General features: G+C 39.8%; 1 protein-coding gene and 2 long non-coding RNA genes across 5 annotated transcripts in view; 2 read left to right on the top strand and 1 right to left on the bottom strand.

The window, feature by feature from the left end:
• sorcs1 (sortilin-related VPS10 domain containing receptor 1) overlaps positions 1–27,307 on the top strand; it is a 134,333-nt gene that overhangs the window by 71,140 nt on the left and 35,886 nt on the right. For both annotated transcript variants that reach the window (XM_088341622.1, XM_088341621.1), the window contains exons 12-17: positions 486–562; positions 3,550–3,641; positions 3,981–4,088; positions 4,803–4,920; positions 13,732–13,865; positions 15,324–15,437. In XM_088341622.1, the coding sequence (XP_088197748.1) occupies positions 486–562; positions 3,550–3,641; positions 3,981–4,088; positions 4,803–4,920; positions 13,732–13,865; positions 15,324–15,437 (643 nt within the window). The remainder of the gene's footprint in view (positions 1–485; positions 563–3,549; positions 3,642–3,980; positions 4,089–4,802; positions 4,921–13,731; positions 13,866–15,323; positions 15,438–27,307) is intronic.
• Positions 10,276–11,741, top strand: LOC148360725 (uncharacterized). Its single transcript, XR_015851093.1, has 2 exons — positions 10,276–10,512; positions 11,275–11,741. It is a non-coding gene; the product is annotated as an uncharacterized LOC148360725 (long non-coding RNA).
• On the bottom strand, positions 11,825–13,005 carry LOC148360724 (uncharacterized). Of its 2 annotated transcripts, XR_015851092.1 has the most exons (3): positions 12,864–12,999; positions 12,620–12,786; positions 11,825–12,200 (listed from the first exon to the last, which is right to left on the bottom strand). It is a non-coding gene; the product is annotated as an uncharacterized LOC148360724 (long non-coding RNA). The 2 variants fall into 2 exon arrangements; XR_015851091.1 differs by having other exon boundaries at positions 12,620–13,005.

Below are 27,307 nucleotides of genomic sequence, written 5' to 3'. Positions count from 1 at the left end.
CGCGGGCCGGGAGTTTAACACGTGTGCAATAGATACTAAAGCACATCGTTGAAAGCAGTGCAATAATTTTATATCAAGCTATGATGCGCCTACTAATGCAGTTATTGCTGAAAAAAACTTGTTTGACCCGCTAGTTTTCTGAAACATTTTTAATTGAGTTTTCCCATAAACATATGCTCTAAGACATATGCTTGTTTGTGTCTCATAAGTCTCCGTTGCTACTTGGCTAATGTACACCATACGATTTTGAAAACTCCATTTGTGCAGTTAACATATCCAGTTATGTACATTTAGTGTCAATTAGAAAGAAAGATGATTGGGAAAAATGTGTTTGAGGACGTGATATGTTGATGTACCATCTGCACTTCCATGTGGCAACATCTGGTATTGCGCACTGTTGTGTCCTCACCAGAGGTAAAATGAATTTGTATTCATCTTGCGCTAGGATTCCTCATTTACACATTTGTCATTTGTTTGCATGAAAGGTTCCTTTGGTTCGGAGCTGACCAACAGGAATGTCAGTGTGTACATTACCTCGGATGCTGGAAACACCTGGAGAGAGGTGAGGAAACCTACGTTCAATGTGTAGTATCATTATGCTCATGATTGTTGTGGTATATTAATTGCACAATGAATATACTAGTGGCTAAAAAGGGCCACAACATGTGGAAAGAAATCTAAATTGACTAACATGAAAAACAACAACTGCAACACTGTAGCATCTACAGTATGCTGTAAGGCAGAGGGGCGGCAGTGGCTCAGGAGGTGGAGCGCTCGTCTTGGGATCAAGAGATCGCAGTTCGAATCCCGGCTCCTCCGTGTTACATGTCGAAGTGTCCTTGGGTAAGACACTGAACCCCTAATACCCCCAATAAGCAGGTTAGCGCCTTACATGGCTGCAAGGCCGCTATTGGGAAATGTGAAGCACACTGTAAAGCGCTTTGGGAAGTCTTGACTTGAAAAGCGCTATATAAATGCAGATCATTTTATTTCGGGCAGCACGGCGGCCCAGTGGTTAGCGCGTGTGCGTCACAGTTCTAAGGTCTTGGGAACCACCTGTGTGGGTTCATATCCAGCTACCATCTGTGCGGAGTTTGTATGTTCTCCCCGTGCTTGCGTGGGTTTCCTCCGGGCACTCCGGTTCCCTCCCACATTTCAAAGACATGCATTTCAGGTGGATTGACCGGTCCAAATTGTGTGAATGAGCAAGCGAGTTGTCTGTCCCTGTGTGCCCTGCGATTGGGTGGCAACCAATTCAGGGTGTCCCCTGCCCACTGCCCGATGATTGCTGGGATGGCCTCCACCACCCCCGCGACCCTACTGAGGATAAGCAGTGCAGCTGATGAGATGAGATGAGATGAGAGATCATTTCATTTCATTCCATCGTATTAAAGGCTCGAGGAGTGGTAAAACTATAAGATGAAACACAAGAGTCGAAATTAATTTGAACAAAGGCCAATAATTTAGGACTGGACAGCATTTAACATAAATCAAAGTACAATAACGTTCTAATTTGGTTCAAGGAGTTGGATGAGAAATCATAAAACCAATTATTTGTCGCAAAATGTATTTGTATGCGCAGACTTCAAATTTCAACAACAATTCAAATGAATGACAAGAAAGTACATTAAACAAGCAAAAAAAAAGAAATTTTTTGGGGCTCCACGTTTATTTTTAAGATAATGATAGCAGGGAAACAGTATGAAAAACCTATTTGGTCTTATTATTATTCAGATTGGCTACATATCAATTTATGTGTATTATTTTTACTGTTTTTGGTCCTATATTTTCCATACATAAGGCGCACCGGATTATAAGGCGCTACAATGGGAACGTCGACAAAACAGTCATATAGTTCAGTCAAACTTATTACCCTCTTAACATTCCGAAAGCTTGCAAAGAAGCAAATACGTGTCTCAGACATGTACGGAAACAGTGTCTGTACGATGTTACCAATCGCTCAAATGCATCGTTCCAAATATCAAAAAACAAGATACCGGGAAAATATAAAGCCGCATAGCTCACCTAAGTTCTCTTGCAGCCATCACGTTCAGTAATGATACGTAACCATGGTCTTCTTACAACCGTGAGTGTAGTAAATCCAGGAGAGTAAAATATTTACAAATACAGAATAGTAAAAAATGTTTTCTCTATGCCGTAGTGCAGCCCAACGTGTGATTCACATTCATCTTTTTCGGCCAATTGCGGGCTTTGTTTTGCCCCGCTTTAGCCTATGCGAGCCTGTAAATGATAAAAAGGATCCGCCCCCTTTACCTCCGAATAACTTTAGCCAATAGTGACTGATTCAAATGATGATTGACACATTGGTTAGGAAATGAAACGGTGGTGTATATATATCCCAACATACACCGCGGACTACTTCGCCTTCGGGGGAAAACCTAGTTGGTGGCTGCTTGCCTTAGTTGCAAAACTTTGCGACTTAATATTGATCGATATATAAGGCGCACTGTATTATAATAATAATAATAATAATTTCCTTTGTATTGTCATTCTTTGTAAGAACGAAATGTCGATACACCTGACTCGTTGTAGCGAGCCGATGCAGCCGCAGCCAACAGAGGGCGCCGCCATTTTACCAATGTTATAAGTCTTAGGTATGACTCGGCCGAGGCGCGAACCAGCGACCTCCCAGTCTCAAAGCGGGCGCCCTACCATCTAGGCTATTGAGCTGATAAGGCGCATGGTCAGCTTTTGAAAAAAATAAAGTGCGCAGAATACGGTAATCAAATTTAAAGTCCATGAAAACTATTGCTTGATCAGTTCAAAGGAAAAATGTACAGGCACACAAACGAATGAAAAACTTGCAATGTTACAACAATCAACTTTTTACAGGAGAGGAAATATTTAATAGCATGTCAAAAATTAATATTATTTGCTCCTGCACCAAAACAGTTTGTTGTGAAATATTTGTTTTGGTTTACCTTGGAGTACAAAATGTGTCGCGACCTGCTCTGGTTTGTGGCCTCGTGGAGTCTAGGCCTACACTGGTTCGTTTTAGCGCAAGGAAGACAAACATCAGAATACTCAAAATAAAGAACTGGAATCCTATACATCGTCCTTTGGTGGTTAAAAACAGATATAAAACAGAGTAAACTTAGCAATGACTCAGGAAACCGTCAACAGGTTTATTGGAAGTTCAAAGACAGGTGGGAGACAAATGGTATGCTTAAGTTTTTTTTTTTTTATATTATATATATATACCACAGCCATATCCCCCTAGTGGGAGGTGGCTAGAGTCATTTCTGACTCTTTTTGGGAGATTGATTTAGAGGAGGGGATTCCCAGCCCCCTCGCTCAACCCAACTGAGGTGTTGGGAGTCATTAGGTGACCAAACCCCCCAATTCCAACCCCTAATGCTGAACGCCAAGCAGGAAGGCAACGGGTACCAATGTTTAAGTCTTAGGTATGACTCGGCCGAGGCTTGAACCACAACCTCCCAGTCTCGGGGCAGGCGCCATACCCCCAAGACCACCGAGCTTTTTTTTTTTTTTTTAAATAAAGATTTCTTTTTTGTCTCTCCTGTGAAGATCTTCAAAGAAGAGTATGCAGTACTCTATCTTGACCAAGGAGGAGCCTTAGTTGCCATAAGACATACTCCGCTTCCCATCAGACACTTGTGGTGAGTCATGGCGACAGTGACGCAATCACTTACAAGATGACTCACTCCTGGAGATGAAACCCAGAGTAATAAGTTCCTCAAACAAAACCTAATGAGTTTATCATCTAACTGGGGGACATTATTATTGTTGCGCAAACTCCCTAAACATCTGGAAAAAATTGCATTGACGATTTTCAAGTTATTCTGACTTATACAGTCTTACTATGTGTGGTCTATCTTTATTTGAGTGAACCACTGAAGTCCTTGCTGAATATGAGATAAACTCATGAGACATTTTCTAGGGTTATGAGTTTGTTCGCACAGTGAGGCTCCAAATATAATTAATGTCTGTGTTCCCAGGTTGAGCTTTGACGAAGGACGACAGTGGAACAAGTACAGCTTCACCAGTACACCTCTATTCATCGATGGCGTGCTGGGAGAGCCTGGAGAAGAGACGTTAATTATGACGTGAGTGAAGATTTATCCAGGACACAAACCACAAATTTGCGAGCCCTTCACGTCAACCTTGAAAAAGATATTTGCATCTGTTTCTAAGCAATCTATTAGTCCTCCAAAAGAAGCAATTCCTCCCTGAACATCTTGTCAACTTACTATTCCCAATCACAAACTATATGTCAAGGACCCACTTGGGTGTTGCGGAAGCACAGTGTACGAAAACAGAGGGGTGTAGTTACGAGGTCTTTATTCAGGAAGTCAGGTAGCAAGGCAACAATCCTGGTCCAAGATGCAGGCAAGGGATCGGAGTTTCAGTAAACCCAATCCGAGAAGGCCTCACTCCAAGAGGTCATCAGGCGATACCCGTGATCCAGAAGGGCAGGCAAGGGTCTGGTGGACTGGAATAACAAGAGGTTGGGGACAGGAGTGCTTGGGGCGTGACAAGGATGGCAACAAACTGGCACAGAGCCAAGTCAATAGAGTGTTTAAATAGTGACGAGGGAAAGTCCTGACAGGAGGGAAATCGGGACAAGTGGCTACAGCTTTGAGGAAAATTGCAGTTAGACGACCTGTGACAGAGACTGGATGAGGGAGACGCTTGTTTTTCATGTTTTCATAAAACAACATTAATGGCTCTCTCTTTCCAGAGTATGTACTCCAGCAGTACTCCAGCACTAGTTTTCGTTGCCAACTTCAAATCTAAACACATGCATGACTGCGTTCCAGAATATTTGGCCATGCAAGTCATCGCTCAGAGTGGCAGTTGGTGAAAATAGACTTCCAGTCCATCTTCAACAGAAGGTGCACAGAGGCAGATTATCAGACTTGGCACCTTCACAATCAGGTATCTTGCCAGCACAGATGTTCTGTTCCCATTGTAACTGTGTACAGTAATCCTTGCTTTCTTACAGAGGTTGCGTTCCAAAAAAGGTAGCGGGTTAGCCAAATATATGGTAGAAACCCAGTGGATTTATTTGTTTATCTTTTATTTTTTATCCAAAAACTTTATACATCGGAAACTAAAAAATAAACCCAATTTATGGGTTCAGGTATTTGTCAAGCAAACAAGTACTGCACTTTTTTTAAAAAATAACTCCCGTACTGTAAACTTTAAAGTTAAACATGATGCAATATTGCACAACTGTATTGATTAAGGACGAGATCCACTTACTTCACATAATACTTTGTCATCATGTGGACTTTATGGAAAACTGCATTTACTTTTCAGTTGCCAACCCGCCAAAAATATGTCGCAAGAAATAAAAAGCCGTATATAAGCCTCATAAGGAAAACAACACATACTGTATCTTTATTTATTGGAAAATGTTAAGAATGTGTTATGTTTGCCCTTCTACAGAAAACACATTTTTCCATTATCAAACGTTTGTGATAAAGCTCCAGTAAGCTAATAAGGAGCGCTAAAAACGCAGGTGTCAAGTTTAGCGGGTCAAGAAGTCGTTGGCAATAGAAAAGCATCCTTCTCTGCCTATAAAGCCCACCAGCATAAACAGAAAAGGGGCGGGTGACAATTTAGCCAATCAGAATGCAGAACACAATGCACGGTAAAAAATAGCAAAGTAGCCAAACTGTGATGAGTAAACTGCAATACAGCATGGGATTACATCAAGTTTTGGTCTTCACAATGGTAAAATGCACTATAGCCATGGCACACCGATATCAGCAGGGGTCGCCATCTTACTAAATAATTTCTCAGTCGAAGTCGTATCCTGCATAACTGACACTTATGGGCATTTGTCGCTTATCGTTCGTTATATAAAATGTGTGCTCATAAATAGTAATGGTTACAATACCTAAAAATAAATAATGAAAAAAAAAATCCAACTAACTGATAGCAGCGTCAGCCATGCAAGGTAACTAACCTGCTCACCGGGGGCATTAGGGATTCAGTGTCCTGCCCAAGGATTCTTCAACATATAACACGGAGGAGCCGGGAATTGAACCTGCAAATTCTTGACCCCAAGACAAGCGCATAACCTTGTGAACTCTGTGAAACCTCGGTTCTCGACCATAATCTGTTCCAGACCCCTGTTCGAAAACCGATTTGTTCGATCACCGAAATCATTTTTCCCATTAAAAATAATGTAAATGGTTTTAATCCGTTCCAACACCCTGAATGTTTACCTTGAATGTTTAATGTAAACATAAAGCTAATCCAGGTTAATCGTACGTCTGCGTTATCGTAATCTTCCGTACGAAAGATTACGCTAACATGAACGTGTAAAAATAAAAAAATCAGGTGGTTTACAAGTCATTTAGCACCCGGGTCTCCACAACAAGTGGTGAGCGGTTCATTGGAAAGGGGTCTCCGTTCCAACACCCTGAAAGTTGGGCTCCGTTCCAACACCCTGAATGTTTACCTTGAATGTTCAATGTAAACATAAAGCTAACCCAGGCTAATCGTAATCTTCCGTACGAAAGATTACGCTAACATGAACGTGTAAAAATAAAAAAAAAAGATAAAGAAAATTATTATGAATAGGATTTCTTTTGTGGTGGTCAGCAGAAGGCGCAGGTGGACAGTGGGGTATTCCCTAGCAAGATCAGACACTCGCACACCTCCTTCATATTTTGGTATTATTTCTTTCTTAAATGCAATAGTTGTACGCACTACTTTTCTTTTTTCACCTGTAGCAACTTTGCTGCTTGCACTGACTTTCTTCGGAGGCGTAATTAGGGGCTGAAACACTTCGTACACCTATATTAAAAGCGAAAGCAAAACAAAGCACGTCCGCACGCAATAACAGTTGGTCAGGAAAACAGCGATCTACACCCGTACGCCGCTCAGCATCGCACCCTAGCGTACGCACTCACGCATTACCGGTGCTCGAACTCCGATTTTTTCTACCGAACAGCGAAGCAAGAATTTCTCAAAATTTTGGGTCGGACTCCGATTTGTTCGAAGTGAGAGGCGTTCAAAAACCGAGGTTCCACTGTACCTCATGTAAATCTGAATCAACAGAGCTCAGTTAGTTTAGCCTAAGACAGTAAATCTAAAGGTCCCTGGTTCAAATCCTCATTAGGCATTGTCCATTGAAACCTGTCCATGATAGATTTCTTGGGGAGCCCATATTCATGTTAACACTGAGTAACTTAGGTTATATTGAATGAAGTGCCACATTGCGTTCTGAAATTTTGTCTGGACCACGTACGAATGGAAGAAATTTAACGATAAATTACATGCCAGAAATGACCTGTAACATGCAAACAAATAATGAAAATGTAAGGCCCACTGTACAAATTGTTTTCCAAATGTATCTACATTGAAAGTTATTTTGATCGAATCTCCGTTGAATGAACACAGAAGCTCGCCTTCGTTTTCAGTGGTAGGTGTTCTTGATCTCCCTGGTTTGTCGGTGCCTCAAAGTCTAAGTCAGTTTTGTTGTGGCAAGTCTCAGGATCGATCCGAGGTGTTGGTCAGTTAAACAGGACCTTCGACGGGCAGACGAAACAAGGACGGCATCTTCTGTGCTGTCCTGGTTTGAAAATGTGGCTTTTTCAGTAAAGCATACATATTTTGTAGACCTTTTCCTTTTTCCCACGAAAAATGCACCTATCTCCTCTTTTAGGCCTATTCGCGTTAAGGTACTTTGCCCAAACTTAACCAAAAGACAAAAGAATGGTAAAGTAAGTCCTTACGATCCACCTCAGTTTCCTGCAGGAACGTGATGAACTGACGATGTCCCCTTGCGGGTATAAAGTTCACAGGTTTTATGACGGGATTCACGACATAGTTGAGCTGCAATAAAGACATGCACAGTGATTCCTGATTGATGATACAGTGAAGGAAAATAACATCCTGCTAAGGGTTTTCTTCTTTTATTCTACCCTGCATTGCTTTTAACAGTCCAATGCTTTTTTTACCAGTTAAATTTGGTGATCCATCCATCGTGACACTGGCAGGTTTACTCCAAGGAAGTTTAAGTTTCTTTACGGCAGTAGATCGGGGTGATGTTGGAATTATTTATCAAAATGTACCGTTTACCAAATTGTTCGAATTAGTTACCATGGGGGGCGACAGTGGCTCAGGAGGTAGAGCGCTCGTCTTGGGATCAAGAGATCGCAGTTCGAATCCCGGCTCCTCCCTCCGTGTTACATGTCAAAGTGTCCTTGGGTAAGACACTGAACCCCCAATGCCCCCAATAAGCAGGTTAGCGCCTTACATGGCTGCACGACCGCTATTGGGAAATGTGAAGCACACTGTAAAGCGCTTTGGGAAGTCTTGACTTGAAAAGCGCTACATAAATGCAGATCATTTTACTAACCAAACACAAACTACATTCACGCAACAATTCATGCGTGCTCGTTTCTTGAGGGAAAAATGACCAGGAAGCCGAGATTTCCACACGGGGGCAGATTCATTTTCCCTAACAGAAGAACTAAGTGAACTCCATTGAAGACAGCCGAAGTGACGTTGGTGTCTGTGGGAAGCCTTCTTCTGTCCTTTAGCTTTTTCTTACTGGCCCACGTCTCCCCGCGAGATGGTGTGCCGGCTCCTCCCATGGGCGTGCCAAGGAAGCCCCCTGCGCTTCACAATCTCATCCACGAGCGCCTTGATGTCTGGCTTCCCAAAACAACGTTTCCTCCACGAGTCCTGTTATCAAAATTCCCTAGACAAAATATTATGCATTTCGAACAGCCTGCCCTGACCTTGTACATTGAACTAAAGCCCACTCAGTGAAAATCTTCATTGCATTATGAGTCAGTCATATAAAATCCTTTATAAATGTATAAATGTATATATGTTTAGAATTCTTTATTAAGAAGAGTCCCTAATAATGTTTGTGGCTCGGGATAGGCAGCGTTTCTGGCTAAGGTCCTGAATGGAGAAGAGAAATCCTGATGATTTTCTCCGCTGTCCTATAAACTGATGAAGTCAGGAAGTTTGGCTTGCTGCTCCCAATTCATGACCAATCACAATACAATCCAAGGATGTCACCTTTATCTAGGCAGCCTTATGTCCACATGATAATAGTCCAACATGCAAGCAAACAGATTCACACACAACTCAAAAAAATAAAATAGACAAGTTCAGCTGGGATTTTCTCTAGCGGTATGAAGTTGAAGCTTCGACATCTCACTAGTGACACCTAATGCACAATAGCAAAATGCTGTTCCGAGAAGCAGTCTGATGGTAGAAAATAGCAGGAAAGAAAAAAGCTGAGTGAAAAGAAATCAGAATAACAAGTGGCCTGTAAAATATATGATAACCACACAGCACAACCCCAATCATAGATATGGATGGCAACTTGCAGTAAGTATACCGTAAATTCCGGACTATAGAGCGCACCTGATTATAAGCCTTACCCACTACATTTCAGGAGAAAAAACGATTTTGTACATACACAAGCCGCACCTGTATATTAGCCGCATGCGCCCACACTGAAAAAAAAAACGCAATACAAACACGAAATTAACCCTTACCCGATACAGTCCAAAAAACACAGCCGGCAAAATGAACGGAAAATTATACCGGTACTTAACATTTAATGCAGACTTGCAGAGTCCAGGTGCCCGTTGAAAGTAATCCAAGGAGCAAAGTGTATATTTCCAAAGGTAAGGGTGGGAAAAATATTTATCCACAATTGTCGGCCGCGTCCCAAAACACGTCTCACCTTTACTCCACTTCCCGTCAGCCCGCGTTCGCCCCGCCCCTTCTTTCTCATTTGCTCGTACAAAACATATCAGAATAAGTCTCTAAAATAAATATATTACAAAAATATACAGTTGCAAATACATATTATACATGGTTACACATATTTACAAAGAAAGACGGTACACCAAGAGAGTTTTCAAAGCTTTAATAATAATATTATAACTTTCATCCCAAACCGTGCCTGTGAAGGGTAGCAAAACGCTACTAGCAACACGCTCGCAACATAGTAAACAGCTCTGTTAAAAAAACATAACCGTCCTCACCTTTCTCCTTATACCTGACGACATCAAAGTCTACTTCCTTCAACATGGGAAAGAGACTTTGTCATACCGACATGGTCGCACGCTCCCTTGTTTAAAAACACGCTAGCATCACGCTCGCAAAGTAAGTCCTATATCGGACAGCTCGACTGCGTTTAGCTTGAAAGTTGCGTCATGTGCCATTCTTATTGAAATTTGCATGGTGAGGATATGTCTACGCTCAATTAATTTGTACACAAGCTAAGAAGTTGGAGTTTAAGGCTGAGTCCCATTCTTCGCACTTTCACTCGCTATGTGCCCTAGTCACTCGGTTTGCGCGTTCACGTGAAAATGGGGTGTGTCCCGATACTCTCAAGACCGAGGCAGAAGTGCCCTCAAACCATGTCGTAGCCACTTCAAGACCGAGGGGGCTCTCGACCTCACTTGGCAGCGAAGTGACTACCCAGAAGGCTTTGCGAATTCTCAATATCAACAAACATGCCCGGAAAGGAACCGCACAAATGTAAGTAGTTTTCCACAACCGCGCATGTATTTGCAACAAAATGTATTGAGATATCTTAGTTAGACGTAAATGCAATAGAAAATCGTATTTTCGCGTTAAAACACGAACATTGCAAAATCGCTACTTTACGAAGTGCACTAATCTACCAAGGGAGCTGGCAAAAAAATATTCACGCTACAAACTGTAAAGTAGGATAACTGTGCAGAAAATCACGGTTCAGCCCATCCCTGTTTTTATCTTAAACGAGTCGTCCTTTTACATCTACTGTACATGGCCAGTCGCTAAAGGAGCATAGTCAGAATACCGTTCTGGACATAAGCGCTTGTTTACTGCACACAATTTCGGGTGTCGTGTTTTATTTACAATATGATTCTTTCATGTGAGATCAGAATGCATTAGTTTTCATCATGCATTATGAGTAATGTCTCCGAATTTCACGTGGAAATACAGTTGATACAAACTACTATCACATAGTCCACTGCCTTCTCTGTAAACACATATTAAGTAAACTAATTACCTTCTCAAAATGTTGTCCAAATGTGGAGACAATTCTAAAGCATATGTGATGCTGGCCAATAGAAGGCTCATACAGCCATAAGAATAACATGTCAATTTTGTGTATCTATTCACTATCAAATACTTATCCAGAACACATCCTATAATTTCCTGTCTCACATCAACTTGTTGAGCACCCTATACACAGTTGTTTTTGTATAATACATCAGCATTAAGTAATTCTTGTTTTTTCCACCCAACCTAAAGGCCACTGTAGAACGTCCCGTGGAAGAGCTGGTCACCATCACAGCTACCACGCCATCCACACCACCGGGCACGTCGTTGGCACCTTCTAATCCGGCGCCAAACCCCAAATCACCCAGAAAAAAAAGGAAGCACAATACACTCCTTGACTTTTTGAAAGTGGAGTCTGCCGGAGTGAGGAAAAGGCTCGAAGAAACTGTGGCCAAAACTGAGCGGTTCCTGTCCTTTTTGGGAAGCTCGTGGACAAATTTCCAGAACAGTGACATCTCTGCAATGTTTCCCTTTGTTTTATAAAAGGAAAATATTTTTTTTTATTAAGAACTCAATGAAGTTCCAGTTTGTGTTTCCCAGCTTCATGGAAGTATTGGTATATTTTTGTTAAAATTTGTGACACATTATTTATTTACTATTATGTATTTTGGCCCAATGTGAGTTTGTTTTTCTGAAAGTAAACTATTATTTAAGCTGGAGTGATTTGTAGTTGTTTTCTGTCCAACAGTCACATAGTTCACACACAGTATCTCACATCATTATGAAATAAACCACCAAGGTGTTACTCAAAATGAAGATGTTTATTGAATAGTAATGCAGAAAAGCACATAATGCAAATGTGGGTCTGACTTAAAGAGCCTAAAATATGGCTTTTGGGCAATTTATTCCATATTAACTGTGGACAATTCTTTGTACGGTGGACCTGGGAACCCTGAAGACCCGTGACACCACACGGTAGGACAGAGCGTGGGCCAGCCAGTACACGTAGATCAGGACCTCCAGCCACGGCCCTGTTCCCTCTTTAGCAGCTCCTGCAGGGCCCACATAACCTTCTTGCTCAACCTTAAGTCCTGAATGAGTTCTGACTCCACATCCAACCATAAGCACAGGATGGGAACATTCCTGTCCAACCTGTCCACGCTTATGGGACAGCCACTCTGGAACACAATAGATAACAAACAATTTAGACATAAATGTGGGCATAGAAAAGAAAAAGACCGCTTTAACTGTGATGTAAGCATCATGAAAAAATGTTGAAATGACCTTTTTTATATCCAATGACAACTCTTTTGAATTAAATTCCTTATGAACTAAGGTTTTTGGGTCGTACAGGGAAGTTTGGTGACGATATTATGTCAGCTTAAGGGTCAGGTGGACTGTTCTTGTGTTTGTTTACTTTTCGTCATGTCACACATTCAAGACCCCTACTATATGTCATAAAATGGCATTAAGATACCAATAAGTAGATTGCCATTTATGTCTACACAAACATAGGGTATTATGTGAACGTGCATTGTATGTTAACTCTTTCTGTATTTGACCGAACGGGTCATTTTTTTTAAATGAGTGTACGTACCTTGTAAAGATGAATCAGCACTACATAGCGCCGAAGCTGTCTTCAGTATAGCACATTTCTCCTCCGTTGATTGGAGACACGGAAAAGATGAAGAGCTTTCAGGCAATCGGTAATAACACAGCAGTAGCGGGCATTTTTAACGTTGCACGAACTCTCCAACTGACACACTGCAGGTTGAGACTCAAGTTGTTTACATGTGAGGTAGACCAATACGTCACTGAGGTCTACAGCCAATTAATATTACCGCCATCTCCTGGACAGGGGTGGAACCTTGCAAGTCTTGTCCAAACCATCTCCACTTTGCACTCCACCGGCGGAGGGCACTCCTCTATCGAGGGACCTCACTGGAGGGTCCTCAGGGCCGAGTGAGAGAAATGGGATTGGGCCTAAATCTTACCTTTTGTACTCGAGCGTCGCGTCCACAAACAGGTCTCACCTTTACCCCACTTCCCGTCACCCCGCGTTTGTTCCGCCCCTTCTTTTTCATTCGCCTGTGCAAAACATATCAGAATAAGTGTCTCAAATAAATACATTACAAAAATATACAGTTGCAAATACATATTATACATGGTTACACATATTTACAAAGAAAGACTGTACACAGAGATAGTTTTCAAAGCTTTAATAATAATAATAATATAACTTTCATCCCAAACGGTGGCTGTGACAGGGCAGTTAATGGTAGCAACATGCTAGCAACACGGTTGCAACGCAGTAAACGGGTCTGGTAAAAAAACATACCGTACTCATCTTCCTCATGTGCTGCGTCATGTGCCTTTCTTTTTGCATTTTGCATGATGAGGGTATGTGTACGCTAATTTAATTCATGCACAAGCCAAGAAGTTGCAGTCTTCCTCGGCGCATATATTCCACCGGTCTAAATCTTACATTTTGTACTCGAGCGCCGCTGGCGGCTGTGAGAAAAATTACATAAATTGGCCGCATCATTGAATAAGCCGCAGGGTTGAAAGTTTGGGAAAAAAGTAGCGGCTTATAGTCCGGAATTTACGGTAATACGTTTATGATTGGATTTAGCTTGTTATTTGTGGGAGGTGTGACCCATAGAAATGATGGTTCTTTAATCATAGCACTTCTGTAAAACTGACCCACAGGGGGAGACCTGCCTGATGGGAGTGAAAAGAATCTATAGGAAGCTGAATCCCACATCCAGGTGTGTGATGGGCAAACCTTACCTGGTTTCAATGTCATCAAGTCCTTGCGACTGCACAGATGCTGACTTTGAATGGTGAGCGTTTTATTTTTTTCATTTTGTTATTTATTTTTTTGTCTCATCACTAATACCCCTCCTCTGCTAATACTTTTTAGGTATTAATTATATGGCGTATTCCAAAAGTTTTGGCCACATTTTGACATTGATTTGTTTAAAAAAAAACTCTAAGGATATAGAAACACATCTGGTTAATTCAAAAAGGTGTGAATGAGCGAGTGAGTTGTCTGTTCCTGTGTGCCCTGCGAATGGCTGGCAACCAGTTCAGGGTGTCCCCTGCCCACTGCCCGAAGATAGCTGGGATGTGCTCCAGCACCCCTGCAACCAATGTTCCCTGTAATTTTCCAGGGGTCTGAGCGTTCACACAAAGTCGGTGAGCAACGCTTGAAATAACAGTGAGCAACCATAATCCCAAGTGTGGCAAGATAATAAATGATCAAACATGTCCAAAACTTGACATCAAGTTACATTTTGTTGAGTTTCCGGCAATGCAAAATTATTTGTCTCTTTTGAATGAATTGACTCAAGTACTATTGCAAAGGTTGTACGGCCTACAAACGTCGTTTGTTTTTACAATTCTTTCACAAGATGTCCATTTCTTTTTTTTCCTGATATATTTTGTCGCACAATACTAACATTTTTGGGGGCTTATTTAGTCGGTTGCAAGATACAGAACTGTACTTAATCACATTTTTTAGTGGAAGTACAATGTTGGCAACAAGATTCACTTGATATAATTGGAAATTATTTGAATGCAATACAAACTTTTTCTTTTTTTTCTTTTTTTTTCTACTTTTTTTAATTCCTTTAAAAAAAATCTCATTTTGTTTATTTTTTCCGGGGTGTTACTTTTTTCTTTTTGTTCTCTATTTACTTCTTTCCTACATTTCTTTCTTTTCTTTTTTCTGGCTTTTTTTCTAAATGTTTCCTTCATTTTTTCCTCAGCTTTTCACTACTTTTTCATTTTAGTATTGTTTTCTTTTTTTTCTATTACCCCCTTCCTTCAAGTCATTTTGTGCATAATTTTACATTATATTTGGTCATGTTGGGAATAAAGAAGCAAAAACAACCTAAAGAGCCGTTTAGGACCCGAAAGAGCCGGTTTCTTTTAGTGAACCGAGCCGAAGAAGCCGGTTCTCGACAAACTCTACTAACTTTACTCAACTTCGTTCTACTTCGACTCGACTTCAAAATACCGCATTTAGGACACAACGTCAGGGGAACCCGTGTATTTTGACCTTCATGCACTGTAACTTTGACTTAAGTCGCTTCTTAATTAGTAATTTTGAGCCCTCATTTTTGTGCGCTGGCTAGATTTTCTTGTGCGCTGAGAATGTGCGAGCAGTGCGCAATTGCGCACGCGCGCAGCATAGGGGGAGCACTGCCTGCAACCCCACTGAGGGTGAGCGGTGCAGATGATGGATGAAGTCTACTCAAAATGATCGACCTATGTTCTCTGTGCTTGGATTCTTCCAGTGACTATGGCTACCAGAGACGAGCTGACGGTACATGTACCCCTGCCTTTTGGTTCCATCCTTTGTTGATGTCCCAGCGCTGCACTACCGGAATGACCTTCCTAAACGCCACTGGGTAAATATAAGACATTAATCGAATTTGGAGCTCAATGTACATTGAAACGTTGTGGAGAAGGAAAGACCATGTTAATTCTGGGTATGAGGTAAAGGCCAGATACTAAATGGCAATGGATTGTTTTGTTTTTGGGGTGAGCCGAAAAAATTTAATAGAAAGTATTTAATCCAGGAAGAAATAAAATTACACCATTCCAACATTCTTTTAATGACCACTATTGTTTTCTTTTCTTTTTTTTTACAATTAAACCCATTATACAGATTCTGGCAACCCAATCCTTAAGGGCTGTTTGTGTTGTAGAAATTGGAGGTCCGATAATCGAGAGAAAGTCTTCTCATAAGTGGATAAAAGAAATAGACAGGAGCCAGCTTCGTTATGGAGGGAGATGTCACTTTATTGATGCGTCAATAAAGATCTCACAGAGCTAGGAACATGACAATGTATTTAAAGCTGGTAGTGACGATTAGGCTTCGATTGAGTACACCCCAAAAGGCGGTCCTGTATCACGTATCAAGTACAGAGCGTCCCGTCCCTTGCACGCTATCTTCAAGGAAACTTAATGTCTGCCAAGAGTATCTTCAAGGATGTCTACCCGACCGTTTCCCACTACTGTAAGCAAGTCTTTCTAAATTTCTACATGTATGCAAATCCATTCTACATTTGCAAGTGTATTTACCACAACATATCCCCCCTTTTTTTTTTTTTTTTTTCTTCTGTTACCTTATCCCCCCTTTTGGGAGTTTATACTCCCATTCTGAACAGAAATTAAAATCAAAAATGAATACAGGGTAGTGGTAAAGTATTACAAATCATAGACATCAATACACGGACAGAGTTTACGCGAATCGAAAATAAAATAAAATTCCGGCGGTCAGCCTGCTGTGATCATTCTAACTTTCATTGTTCATGTTTCATTTACAAAAATCCCCAACACTCCAAACATCTGACCCATGCACTAACCCCCCCTTCATTTATCTTTATCCGTACATACTGGATTATACACGTGGACCGTCGACGGTTGATCGGTACGTGATAAAGGTAAATGAATAATTGAACTGATAAGTGATAACAAATTTTGGTAACAGTCGTCGATACATTTCAAGATGAGTGCATGACTGGATAGTGATACAGCATACACATCGGCCTTTGGCCTGACCCCCGTGAACAATTTGAAGACCATGCAATGTCGTATTCGTCAACGGGTGTCGTGAAGTCAGATGTTGGAGTGAGTGTTCATCCCAGCAGGCATCACGCTCAGCTTCCATGCAGCCAAAAACCCGGAAGCGACGATGCATCCTGACCATCCCAGACAGCAGCTTGCTCCCCGGCAGTGTGACATACCAACAAAAGAATCACAATCAGAAACCAATATATTTGTTGCTGTTATTCCTAGTGCTATATAGTGTGTTACGTGTTTAACAATAGTGCTAATTGATATCGTATTCAGTCCAGATCATCATATGTGTCTCTTTCCGCAGATGCTCCATTTTTTATTATAATGTAGACTGACTATTAACGTTGCCAGATAAAATTCAAGGTGTTGAATTTAGTTGAGTCATCTGTTCCTCCTCACTAAGGAATAGGCTTGGATATTTAATCACTAACTGTGCTCATTGAGCTTCTGCCACCCTAGTATTAGCCACTACTGTCATTTGTTCTCCAAAAGTCTTAAGCATTCCTCTTTTAAGAATAGGTATGGCACAGAAACACAACAAACACATAATTATTACGACAGTTAGTACAAGAATCCCCCTTCGCTAACAGACTACCCCAGTACCCAAATGTAGACGAGAACCAATCAAAAGAGATACTGTTCTTTTCAGTATTTACTGTCACTTCATTGCTCAACTCACGAATCTTCAACAGTGCTTTTGTGAAGCTTCCTGCTTCGGATGTATTTAAAGGTATATACGTACAGCCTTCCTCCTTTATCATATGACACACGCCTCCTTTACTGGCTAAGAGAAAATCGAGGGCCTGACGATTCTGCCAGGCCATCCTAGATGTCTCATGTAATTGTTCTCCTATTGCACTAAAGGCCTCGTTAGTGTAATTAATAAAACGTTGCTGGTTGTAATAAATGTAATTAATCCATTCTGCGTTCTTATTCGGAGTTATCCAGATAAATATCGATTCTAATCCAGACTTAATTTCATTCCTAACTTTAAATTCCTCTGGAATTCCTCTCGGTTGTCCGATGGTATCTAGCTATACACGTCCACCCGGAATATATGTTCTCTTTACTGCGGCCAATTGTCAACAAAAATATGTCATTTAATTACTTTTTCCCCTTTTCATTTCTTCCTTTCCTCACTTGTATGTCCCCCTCTTCTCTTTTCCTCAACGCCTACTTTCTTTTCCCCTTTTTACCTTCTTTTACTAACTTTTATCCTTCTGTATTTGTAACTTCCTTACTTGCTCTGCCAACACTCCATTTTCTACATAACTTTCCCTTCTCCTACGCCCTCTAACACATGCTTTTTAGCCCACTAGTTTAATGGGAAATTGACATATAACCATCTCACTTATTTATTTATTTATTTATTTATTTATTTATTTATTATTTCTTTCCAAACCAACTCAATCTACTATCTTAGCTTCACCTACTCAATGTGAAAATGACGTGCATTGATCTACAATGATTCATCTTACTCATTTTTATTCGACTCAATGAATTTTTCCTCCATATTCAATGAAAAGAAAGTATTTACTCACGCTTTTCCACTATTCTCGTACAACAATGCTTTTCATTCTCAAATTACTCCATCCCAGCTCACTCAATTGGATTTTTCCTCGTCTTCACATTCCTTAATTTTCCAATTTTGAACTGAAAACCGGAATAGGTTAACTTTTTTCTTTTTGTTATTATTCTATCCTTTCTTGGTGTTAGTCTGGCATTAACATTATCTAAAGCACCTAAAATAACCAAACATAATTTTTCTAGACTTTTCACCCCTAAATTCATCGTTTTCCAACTGAAAAAACATTTATTTTTCTGGGAACTCCATAGGCTCTCGGACGTTATGTTGCACACCCTTAGCTTCAAAACGATTTCTAAAAAAAACGAACGTTTTCGATTCCTAACGAGACGTGCTATCGGTTCTATCCAAAACAATACATTTTAAACCGTCTTCCTCTTTAAAAACGTTTTTCTCGTCTCAATGAGTACTGTATTGTTCCCTTTTTCCTTTTCCTTCGATATTTTTCTGTTAATCCTTTCAGTTACGTGGGCCGATTAAACGCTGGACAACCATATAGACAAGAAAGATAAGAATACAGGAAAGAATACAAACACTTACAACATTGAACAAACATAAAACATAAAACAAGACAGATGGCCCACAAAAATTTAAGTTAATTAGTCAAATTAAGTCAGTGCACATTGAGGCCATGTGCCTACACAACTACCGAGTTAGGGTTATGGTTTTCCTCTTCTACACAATCTCCCGAATTTTACGTACTGGCCGTGCACTCATTTTTGGCCGTCGGCGTTGTAACCTCACTTTTCAGTGCTGTCGCCGTGGGTGTAGGTTTTTCTGGACTTTGGTGTGTCGGTACCCTTCTCGCCTGTATCGTCACATTAAGGTTTAGCATATTATCCGTCACTTTAGTCTGTACTGTCGTTAACACATTTGGTTTTCGGTAGTCCATCGGCACTCCGACTGGTTGCACGTCTTTATATTTATTTTAAGTGAAAACCAAAATCCCCACTATAAGATGCCCTATCCATTTTGAGCATTCTATCCCAAAATTCTAACTAGAAGATAAACAATTTATTTTTTAAATTGTCAGTTCTAAAATTCAAATTTCGTTTTTACACTAAATACAGTCACTGGATCAGTTTAACCATTATCCTTGTCAGAATCATTTACCCTGATTTGAGTGTTTGAGTGTTCTCTTTTGTAGATTGATCACATCCGAGAAAAAATTTGTATGCACTTTTTATTTGCATTTTCTTTTGATTTTCAACGTGTTATCTTGCTGTTGGCCATTTCCCTCGAGGCAGATGACCAGGATAGATTGTTAAAGTGTCAATTTAACCCAAGAAAAGACGTTTTTATTGTTATGATTCACTCTTTGTTTTGCCTTTTATAAAAATCACAACCTATATATGATCTTTTCAGTAAGTAAATTTGTTCAAAATAACAGTATTTTGCAAAGAAAGCAGGTAATTCACGCTCAAAGTGAATGATTTTGCCAAAAATGAAAAATACCATCCCAAAATGTTCTCAATGTGTGCGATATGCTAATGGTGAATGGTTATCTTAATTGATTTTTGTTAATCAATTTGACAAACATTGCAAATTTTGTAATATCACAACATTTCTTCTGTGTAATATTTTTCTATCCGTCCAAATTTCGTAATTTGAATCTCAAAAAACAGTTATATGGAGAGCTTATTCAGAAGACAATTTTTCATCAATTTCGGAAAAAACTAGGTTTTAACTTATTTTTACGGAATGTCTCAACTTCCCCCCTGAGTTAAAACCTAAGTTCACAATCTATGTCTCTCTTTCGTCTGACTCATCCCATAATACTCGGAATTACAGTAATTCAACTTGTCTTCTATCGCAATTGCACTATTTATACACGTCCTTCTACTCAATCAAGGAAGCAAGGTTTAGGGCGCTCTGAGGAGAGGGATGACTGAGTATGGGCGCCAATAGTGGACCGAGAGAGTGATCGTGGCCACTGTGTTGTGCGGTGCAGAGACGATTCAGTTTTATTAAGACGACAGCAGTGTGTGTGTGTTGTCGTATCGATACTAATAACTAAATGGAGTGGAATGGAACTATGATGACTATAACATGAAACCAAACGAGACGTCACGCTCTATAGAGAATTTATCGACCTATTTCATCATCGCCTACAATCAGCTCAAAAATTATTTTTTTTTCCAACATTCTGCTTCTTAAAAAGAACCTAAAAAGAAATCCGTCATTAAAAGCGCAATTAACCACCAGTCCATCGTCCCAAAAACAATGGTTCTAAGTCAAGGGTGGGCAAACTTTTGGCGTCACGAGCCTGGGGACACACCCAGTTTTTCTCATTTACAGTTATGATGTTATATTTCATTGTATTTATTTCATGTTTATCTATTTTGTGTATATGTATGAACCCCTACTGAACACCAGCATACCTTCAGGGCAATTGCAGTTGATTCAACAAGGTTCGTTTGCTTTCGGAACGGACTAATCCCGTTTCAATCCAATTGATTCAAATTGATAATGTGTTTCGATTTACAATAGTTTCATCATTCCATATTTACTGCTAGAACCAATTAAATTTATAAGTAGAGGTACAACTGTGTCATTGTAGCTGTGCATGTATGTAGTATTTCTGTCATGTCCAGCATGGTCGCCGTGGCGACCGTCTAATTTGCGAGTGTCCTTCTTAAGGGCTTGCCCGTTCTGAGTAAAAGCCTGTTTTATGAGTATTCCTAGTCTGAGTTCCTGTTTGCCTGTAAGCCAGTTGCTGTTTTGTTTATTCCCTAAGCGTTGGACAATTTTGCTGAATAGAAGTAACTGGTCGTTAAGCGATTGAGTTCTGGTCCGGTCTGCACTTAACTCAACCATTCCTGCAGTAGTAACTTATAATATTTACAAAATAAGATTCTGTAATATTTTCGAAGTCTGTTGTAGTATTTTTGAAGGATTTTTTTAGTAGCGCTAGTATTAATGCTGTTGTAGTTTTGTAGCAGTATTCTTGCAGAATTTCTGTAGTTGGTCTTTTTAGAATTATAGCCGTACCATATACTATGTCACGGTTTTCAAGCTCTATATTCCGTTTTCTAGTAATTTCATAGAATTTCTGTAGTAGGATTTACATTATTGTAATATTTTACCATCCCATTTCTTGTTCTCCTTTGGTTTACTGCACATGAATGGCTGGATTAAACCCTAGAGGTTTAATTCTGACCCAATTGTGGAAAAATGTATTTGATAATGTTACTTCCGGCGCCGTCACGAATGGCAGCCACTCCAGCAGCTCTCGTGTTATTTTCGCTACTTTTGTGATTTATTTATTTGTTTATTTATTTTGCTTACTTTATCAGTGCCTTGCAACACTTGGATTACTTTCTATCCTATGGATATGGGTTTCAACTCGCAAAAATACGTACATTAAACAACACCACCTACATTGGACATTACCGAATCTTACTGCAATATGTATTCTGTGTAGCACTATTTAGTTACCCTATATAACATGCTAAAGTGGGCATTTGCACGTCACACTGGGTATTTGTATATTGTATTCTTTTGGCTTTATTATTGTATTGTTCTCAGCTCAGGGATGCTGCTGGAAATGTGAATTTCCCTCAGGGGATGAGTAAAGTATCTATCTATCTATCCATCTGATTAATTCGTTCACCCCTGTGCTCAGCATCTTTTTCTATAATAAAATTTTATGTATTGCGTGGTACGTATCTTCTTATTCTAAAGCAAAACAACATGTTATGTCTATGTTTATTTGCCTTCAATTAGATATTGATCCTTTTAATTTCCTTTTATTTTTATAGCTTATCTATAAAAATACTGTTATATGTTTTGCACAATGCTGACAACTTTTTTGCACTACAATGACTATTTTTCACCAAATGCATATTTACACAAACCTCAACTGTATGTAACATTTTAAATGCACATTCTTGTGTAAATATTGTATTAATTATAACTATAACCTTATCTTTTCCGAACCTTTACCTAACTCTGAAGATGGAGTGTCATGCCAAACTTAATTGTCAGTTACAATATGTGAACCCGTTTTGTAACTATGTCCGTAAAGGCATATTCCATTCCATCATAAATGGTCTGGATTTATACAGTGCTTTTCAAGACCCTGGGGAACTCCAAAAACACCACCTAATGTGTTGTTTTTCATACTTTTGTCTCAAGTTTTTCATACCCAATTTTCAGCAAATTATCCTTATTTAAATAACTTATGTTGTATGTTTGTCTTAGTGTTTCTTTTTCCTTTTCTTTCGGAATTAAAGCAAAACAATATACTAGGTTAACTTTTTTGTGTAATTCAGGGGCACTTAGAGTCTCGTTAAGTTTTATCGTGATTATGTACTGAGATGTTTTAGTAAATTAGCCAGTTTATTCAATTTCTAAATTTTTCTCTAAATTTAAGTACTAGTAGACATTAATTATCTTAGTTTAATTAATTTCCATTCATTTCCCATGCAGTTATATTTTTAAATCACCATGATATGTCTCGAAATCCATTAATCCGTTATTTTTAATTCCTTCAATCCTTTCTAGGATTGATCAATCTTTTTCTCATTGTCTTCTAAAACAAAAATGCTCTTTTCCATAGACATTGTTTCATTTTAACTTAACCAAACCATAAGTCAGCTATTGTTTCACATTTATTAATCATTTGTCGAACGTAACACTCATTCTAAAAAATTCAGTGTCGGACTCAATTGTCCTAAAAAACTGCCAACTCGAACTCAATGTCAAAAATTTCTAATTGTCTTTTCATCCCTCTGTAATCATAATCTCTTATTGTTGATTCGATATAAAGCAATACCTACTTGTCACTCATGAATTATCTTTTTGACTCGTATTTATTTTATATTATTATCATAATCTTTTATTCCGCGCAACAATCTTCGTTTTTACGCAATTGTCTTAGTTCCCTTTGTTTTTCTTTTTCTTTTCTTTTTAAAAGAAATATTTCATTCAGTGACTGAAATAGCTTCAGCTACGTTATTAATGATTTCTAGTCTCGAATTTTCTTCCCTGTGCTAATATGTCGTCATTTTCAAACTTCTTTCAATTTTTGATAATTCGAAATCATTCATACCACTAGTAATCTATTATTGAATATGAGAAAAACTAAGGAAACAATCCTTTTACGTATTACGCCTCTTTTGAATTTGTCCATTTATAACCAACGAAAAGATGGACACTGAAATTATGGACGGTTTCCAGTCGTCTTCTTTGTTTTACTCGCCCTTGCTTTATTAGGAGCATAACTACACGTCTTAAAAATTCTTACCCTTTTGCCATTCGCATATTCAACGAGAGATGATTAGTTTTGTTATTTAAACATTCTTTCTTTCTAAACTATTCTGTATAATTATCTTGTATACACTCAGTGTTCTCATTTCACCATGTACCTGTGTCCCAGATGCATCATTCATGCTGGGGACGCAAACTTTTCCTTTAAATTGTCATTATCATTTAATTCCTCGTTAACAAAGATTCAACGCATTACATCATCGTTACTTTGGTTTTGCTGTATGAGTTTTTATTCTTCTGCACGCCGATCTTAGCTAATGAGATCTCGTCGCTTCGAGATTACGTCATTGTTGTTGGTAATTGGTTAAGTCAGTCTTTTTCATTGGACAAAACTGCTTTTTTCTCAATTTATTGAAGAGAGCCAGCTCATAAATGCCCTTCTTGCACTTAACTTGGTATTTAGTTCTGTAGTTATTTATTTTTAATTGATGTAGTGTACTATGTCTTTGTTTTAAAGTACTATATTGAATCGTTAGTTTTGTGATATTGTTTAGTATACCTCTAGGGGCATTTCTCTATTACCGTATTACTGTCGTAGTATTTCTACGGTACTTTCATTCAGCGATTTTAATTTTCACTGTGTGACGTTTTGAGTGTTGAGTGACTTAAAATTCGACTCCCTCCCGCCGTCACTTATGAGTGCTGAGGCTCATTTTGTCTGTCATTTTGTCTCAAATTATTGATTCAAACCCGATGCAAGCCAAGTTATTTTGTGAAAATGTCAAAAATTCCTACAACTGAAGATACTTACGTATTTACTTTTAGCACAGGCGCTGGGCAATGGAGTAAAAGTGCGCATGTCCTGTTTATAGTTCCTAACACTTACCCAATCAAAACGTTTGAGTTTCTCTGCTACAGCTTCTGGATAAAACGTTCGTTCTCGGTTAAGGTTTTTTCCTGCGAGTTTTTATTAGAAATGTCTTGATAGTGAACCTAAATCGTTTAATCAGCTTTCTTATAAAGTATTTTTAGCAATTTACATCCAAAACAGGGACTGCTGGTGTGACTACGTGACTGTAAACTGGAGTTACTTGAGTTTCCCATAACATGAGCATCACCTAGAGGCAGTGGATATGACACAATAATTAGAAGAAAATAGTGCTTCTTTGGGCACTGTGACTCTCCTTATTTATCCTGTTCAGTACTTTTATTTCGGTTGCACTCCACAATGCAGAGACTTCTTGGGGTCAATTTATACACACTGTCCCTTTAAAAGATTTCGAGTGCATGTTTCTTATGAAACCATATTCTAAAAATTATATTTTACACATTTTCGTCATATCTCACATTTTTTTTTCTCTTTTCCTGTAATATTTTTAATTTTGGTACTTTCGAGCTTCCATACCTCAGGGCCATTGAGCCCTCCATGAGGTAAAATGTACTTGTACTTTCCAAATCCTCAACCGTTTTGGCATGTTATACAGTAGTGTCACACTTAACCGGGCCGCTGTCTCTAGGATGCGTCATGGTCTGCAACTGCAGCGTCGCTTTTTGGATCTCCGGCTGCACTTTCGGAACCGCAATTTCCATTCGCCGCTGCGATTTCTCGAGCTCTGCTCCTAGTAACAATCATATCAGACAATTTATTATCACACACAGCTTTGTCACCCACATCTTGTTTTCCTAATTTAACGTTACTGCCCTGTTGATCTTGCTTGGTCTCGTTGACAGTGGCAGCGTGAGCCGTGGTACAGTGGTTCAGATGGTACCATTTTGAGCTGCCCTCGACCTGGACTGCGGCCAGCGTTGCCCTCACGACGGTGTACGGTCCCTCACGCCTCGGATGGTTCCACTTTCGTTGAAACCTTGATGTAGACGAGATCCCCTGGGACGTCTTTTCAAATGGTTGTTCGACCCTGGACCCTTGTCTCTTAACCAGCCAGTAGATGACAGCCGTCAATTGTCTCATTCAGTCTCTCAGTTCAGTTTGTAGTTGCTCAAGTGGCGGCCCCTTATAGGGACCTCCCAGATGCGGCGCTGGTCTGCCTGTTAGCATTTCATGCGGTGTTAAATGCGTGATCCAATGAGTTTGCATGCGATAACTCATCAGCGCTAACTGTAGCGCATCCCCTCAGTTGAGCCTAGTACTCACAAAGATCTTGTTTATCTTTGATTTTAATATTCCATTTACTCTTTTCCATTATTATACTCTCCGTCTACCGTGGCCTGTAAATACGGAGACCAGTAACCTTGTTTTTTCAGCTATTTCACACCCCCCCTTTGCATAATATTTTTAAATTGTGCACTTGTATCTGATATAAAGTCAAAGGTATTCCCCTGTTACCTATTCTCCTTAATAATCCTCCTGATGCTCCTGCATCTGGAGACACATCACCGTTTTCCTGGAAAGCAGATTCAAAATACAATTTTAGCAGTATTTCTGTGTCAAAAATAAAATAATTCACAATCCAAACGTATCAATATTCCTCAGATTTGTAAACACTACGTCAATCAACAAGATTCTAGCGTGATTCAATGCAGACTCGTGTTGTTCGTTATCACCGCCTCGTCGACGGCCTTGGCCGTCTGGCTCAGTCCATCGTGACGTTCCACTCGCAATCCGCTGCAGGAATGTGCCATGAGCTTTATCAGTGCCACACTGACCTTGGTGCCCAGTTGTCTACCTCTTTCTCCTCCAAACTGGCTGCAATCAGTTCAGATTGCCCCCTGCTCACTGTTTGAGGACAGCCTGGATGTGCTCCAGTGTCCCCACGACCCTGCTGTAGACAAGCGGCGCAGACAACGGATGAGTGAACGTCTTTGTTTGTTCTTTGCCATCTTCAGCCCTTTTCAACAGTCCGTCTGACTTCTGAATCCTGTTAAATCGGTCATGTTTACAAACTCGGATGTTTAGTCTAGGTTAAATGACCATGAAGACATCACCTTAGCAATTAAATTCTTAAATTTTTCATGGTCTTCCTCAAGATCGAGTAATCTGCTCCTCATTGTCTTTTGAAAATGCTTGCCAAATTGTTTCCTCAATTTACCCAAACTATACTTATCACGTTTATCGGAACAAGATCTCACAAATCAAAAGGCCACACGCAAACGGAGCACTTGACGAATTAAGTAATCCCTCCACTTTTTTCTTTTTCCATACAGCAAAGGAGCGAAAGACGGGGGAAAGACGGGGGTGGGGTGGGGGCAGGGGTCATCAGTAATTGATTTTTGGAAAAAAAATTAATATTAAAAAAGCAAGACACTTTAACGCACATACAAGACCGTAAAATGTAGAATAAGCAGTCACTCCATCATTCATCCATGCTTCCTTAACTCCTCTCCCAACGCCAAACAACACAAAAAAACAAAAAAGACAAAAAGAAACACAGGCTCTCCTAGCCCTTAAACAGTTAAGTATAAATCACCCGCGCACACTCACTCAGGCGGGCGGGGGAGAAACCGAACCGAACAGAACACACATCCACATACAGAGAGACACACGCACAATTAACGCCAGCTGGCACACACACCAACATTCCCGAATGAGACATCTCCCAGACTGAAAACATGTCAGCAATTCTCACACATTCTGTGTATCGCTTGTTTCTATGCGAATATATCTTAATAATACAACATCTGATTACTGCTCATTTTTCTAACGCCGGTATAACCTTTTAGATTGTAGAAAATGGCGAGGTTCCATGCACCACACTTTTTCCTAAGTGCAAGGTTACATATCCCTCCCAAACCATCAATCGACTAGGGAGACACATAAAACATGCCCCGTATTAACCACACATAGATCGTCTACTCCCGAACTGTCACTTCAGCAAATGATGACGTCTCATCACCGTTTCCATACAGATCACAAGACAATTATAAATCTACAAATACCGACGC

Source organism: Urocampus carinirostris, chromosome 8 (assembly GCF_059441175.1).
Source record: "Urocampus carinirostris isolate Australia breed hairy pipefish chromosome 8, RoL_Ucar_1.0, whole genome shotgun sequence".
NCBI classification, from domain to species: domain Eukaryota; kingdom Metazoa; phylum Chordata; class Actinopteri; order Syngnathiformes; family Syngnathidae; genus Urocampus; species Urocampus carinirostris.
Note: the sequence above shows the minus strand (reverse complement) of the source record. Positions and strands in the feature narration are given on the sequence as shown.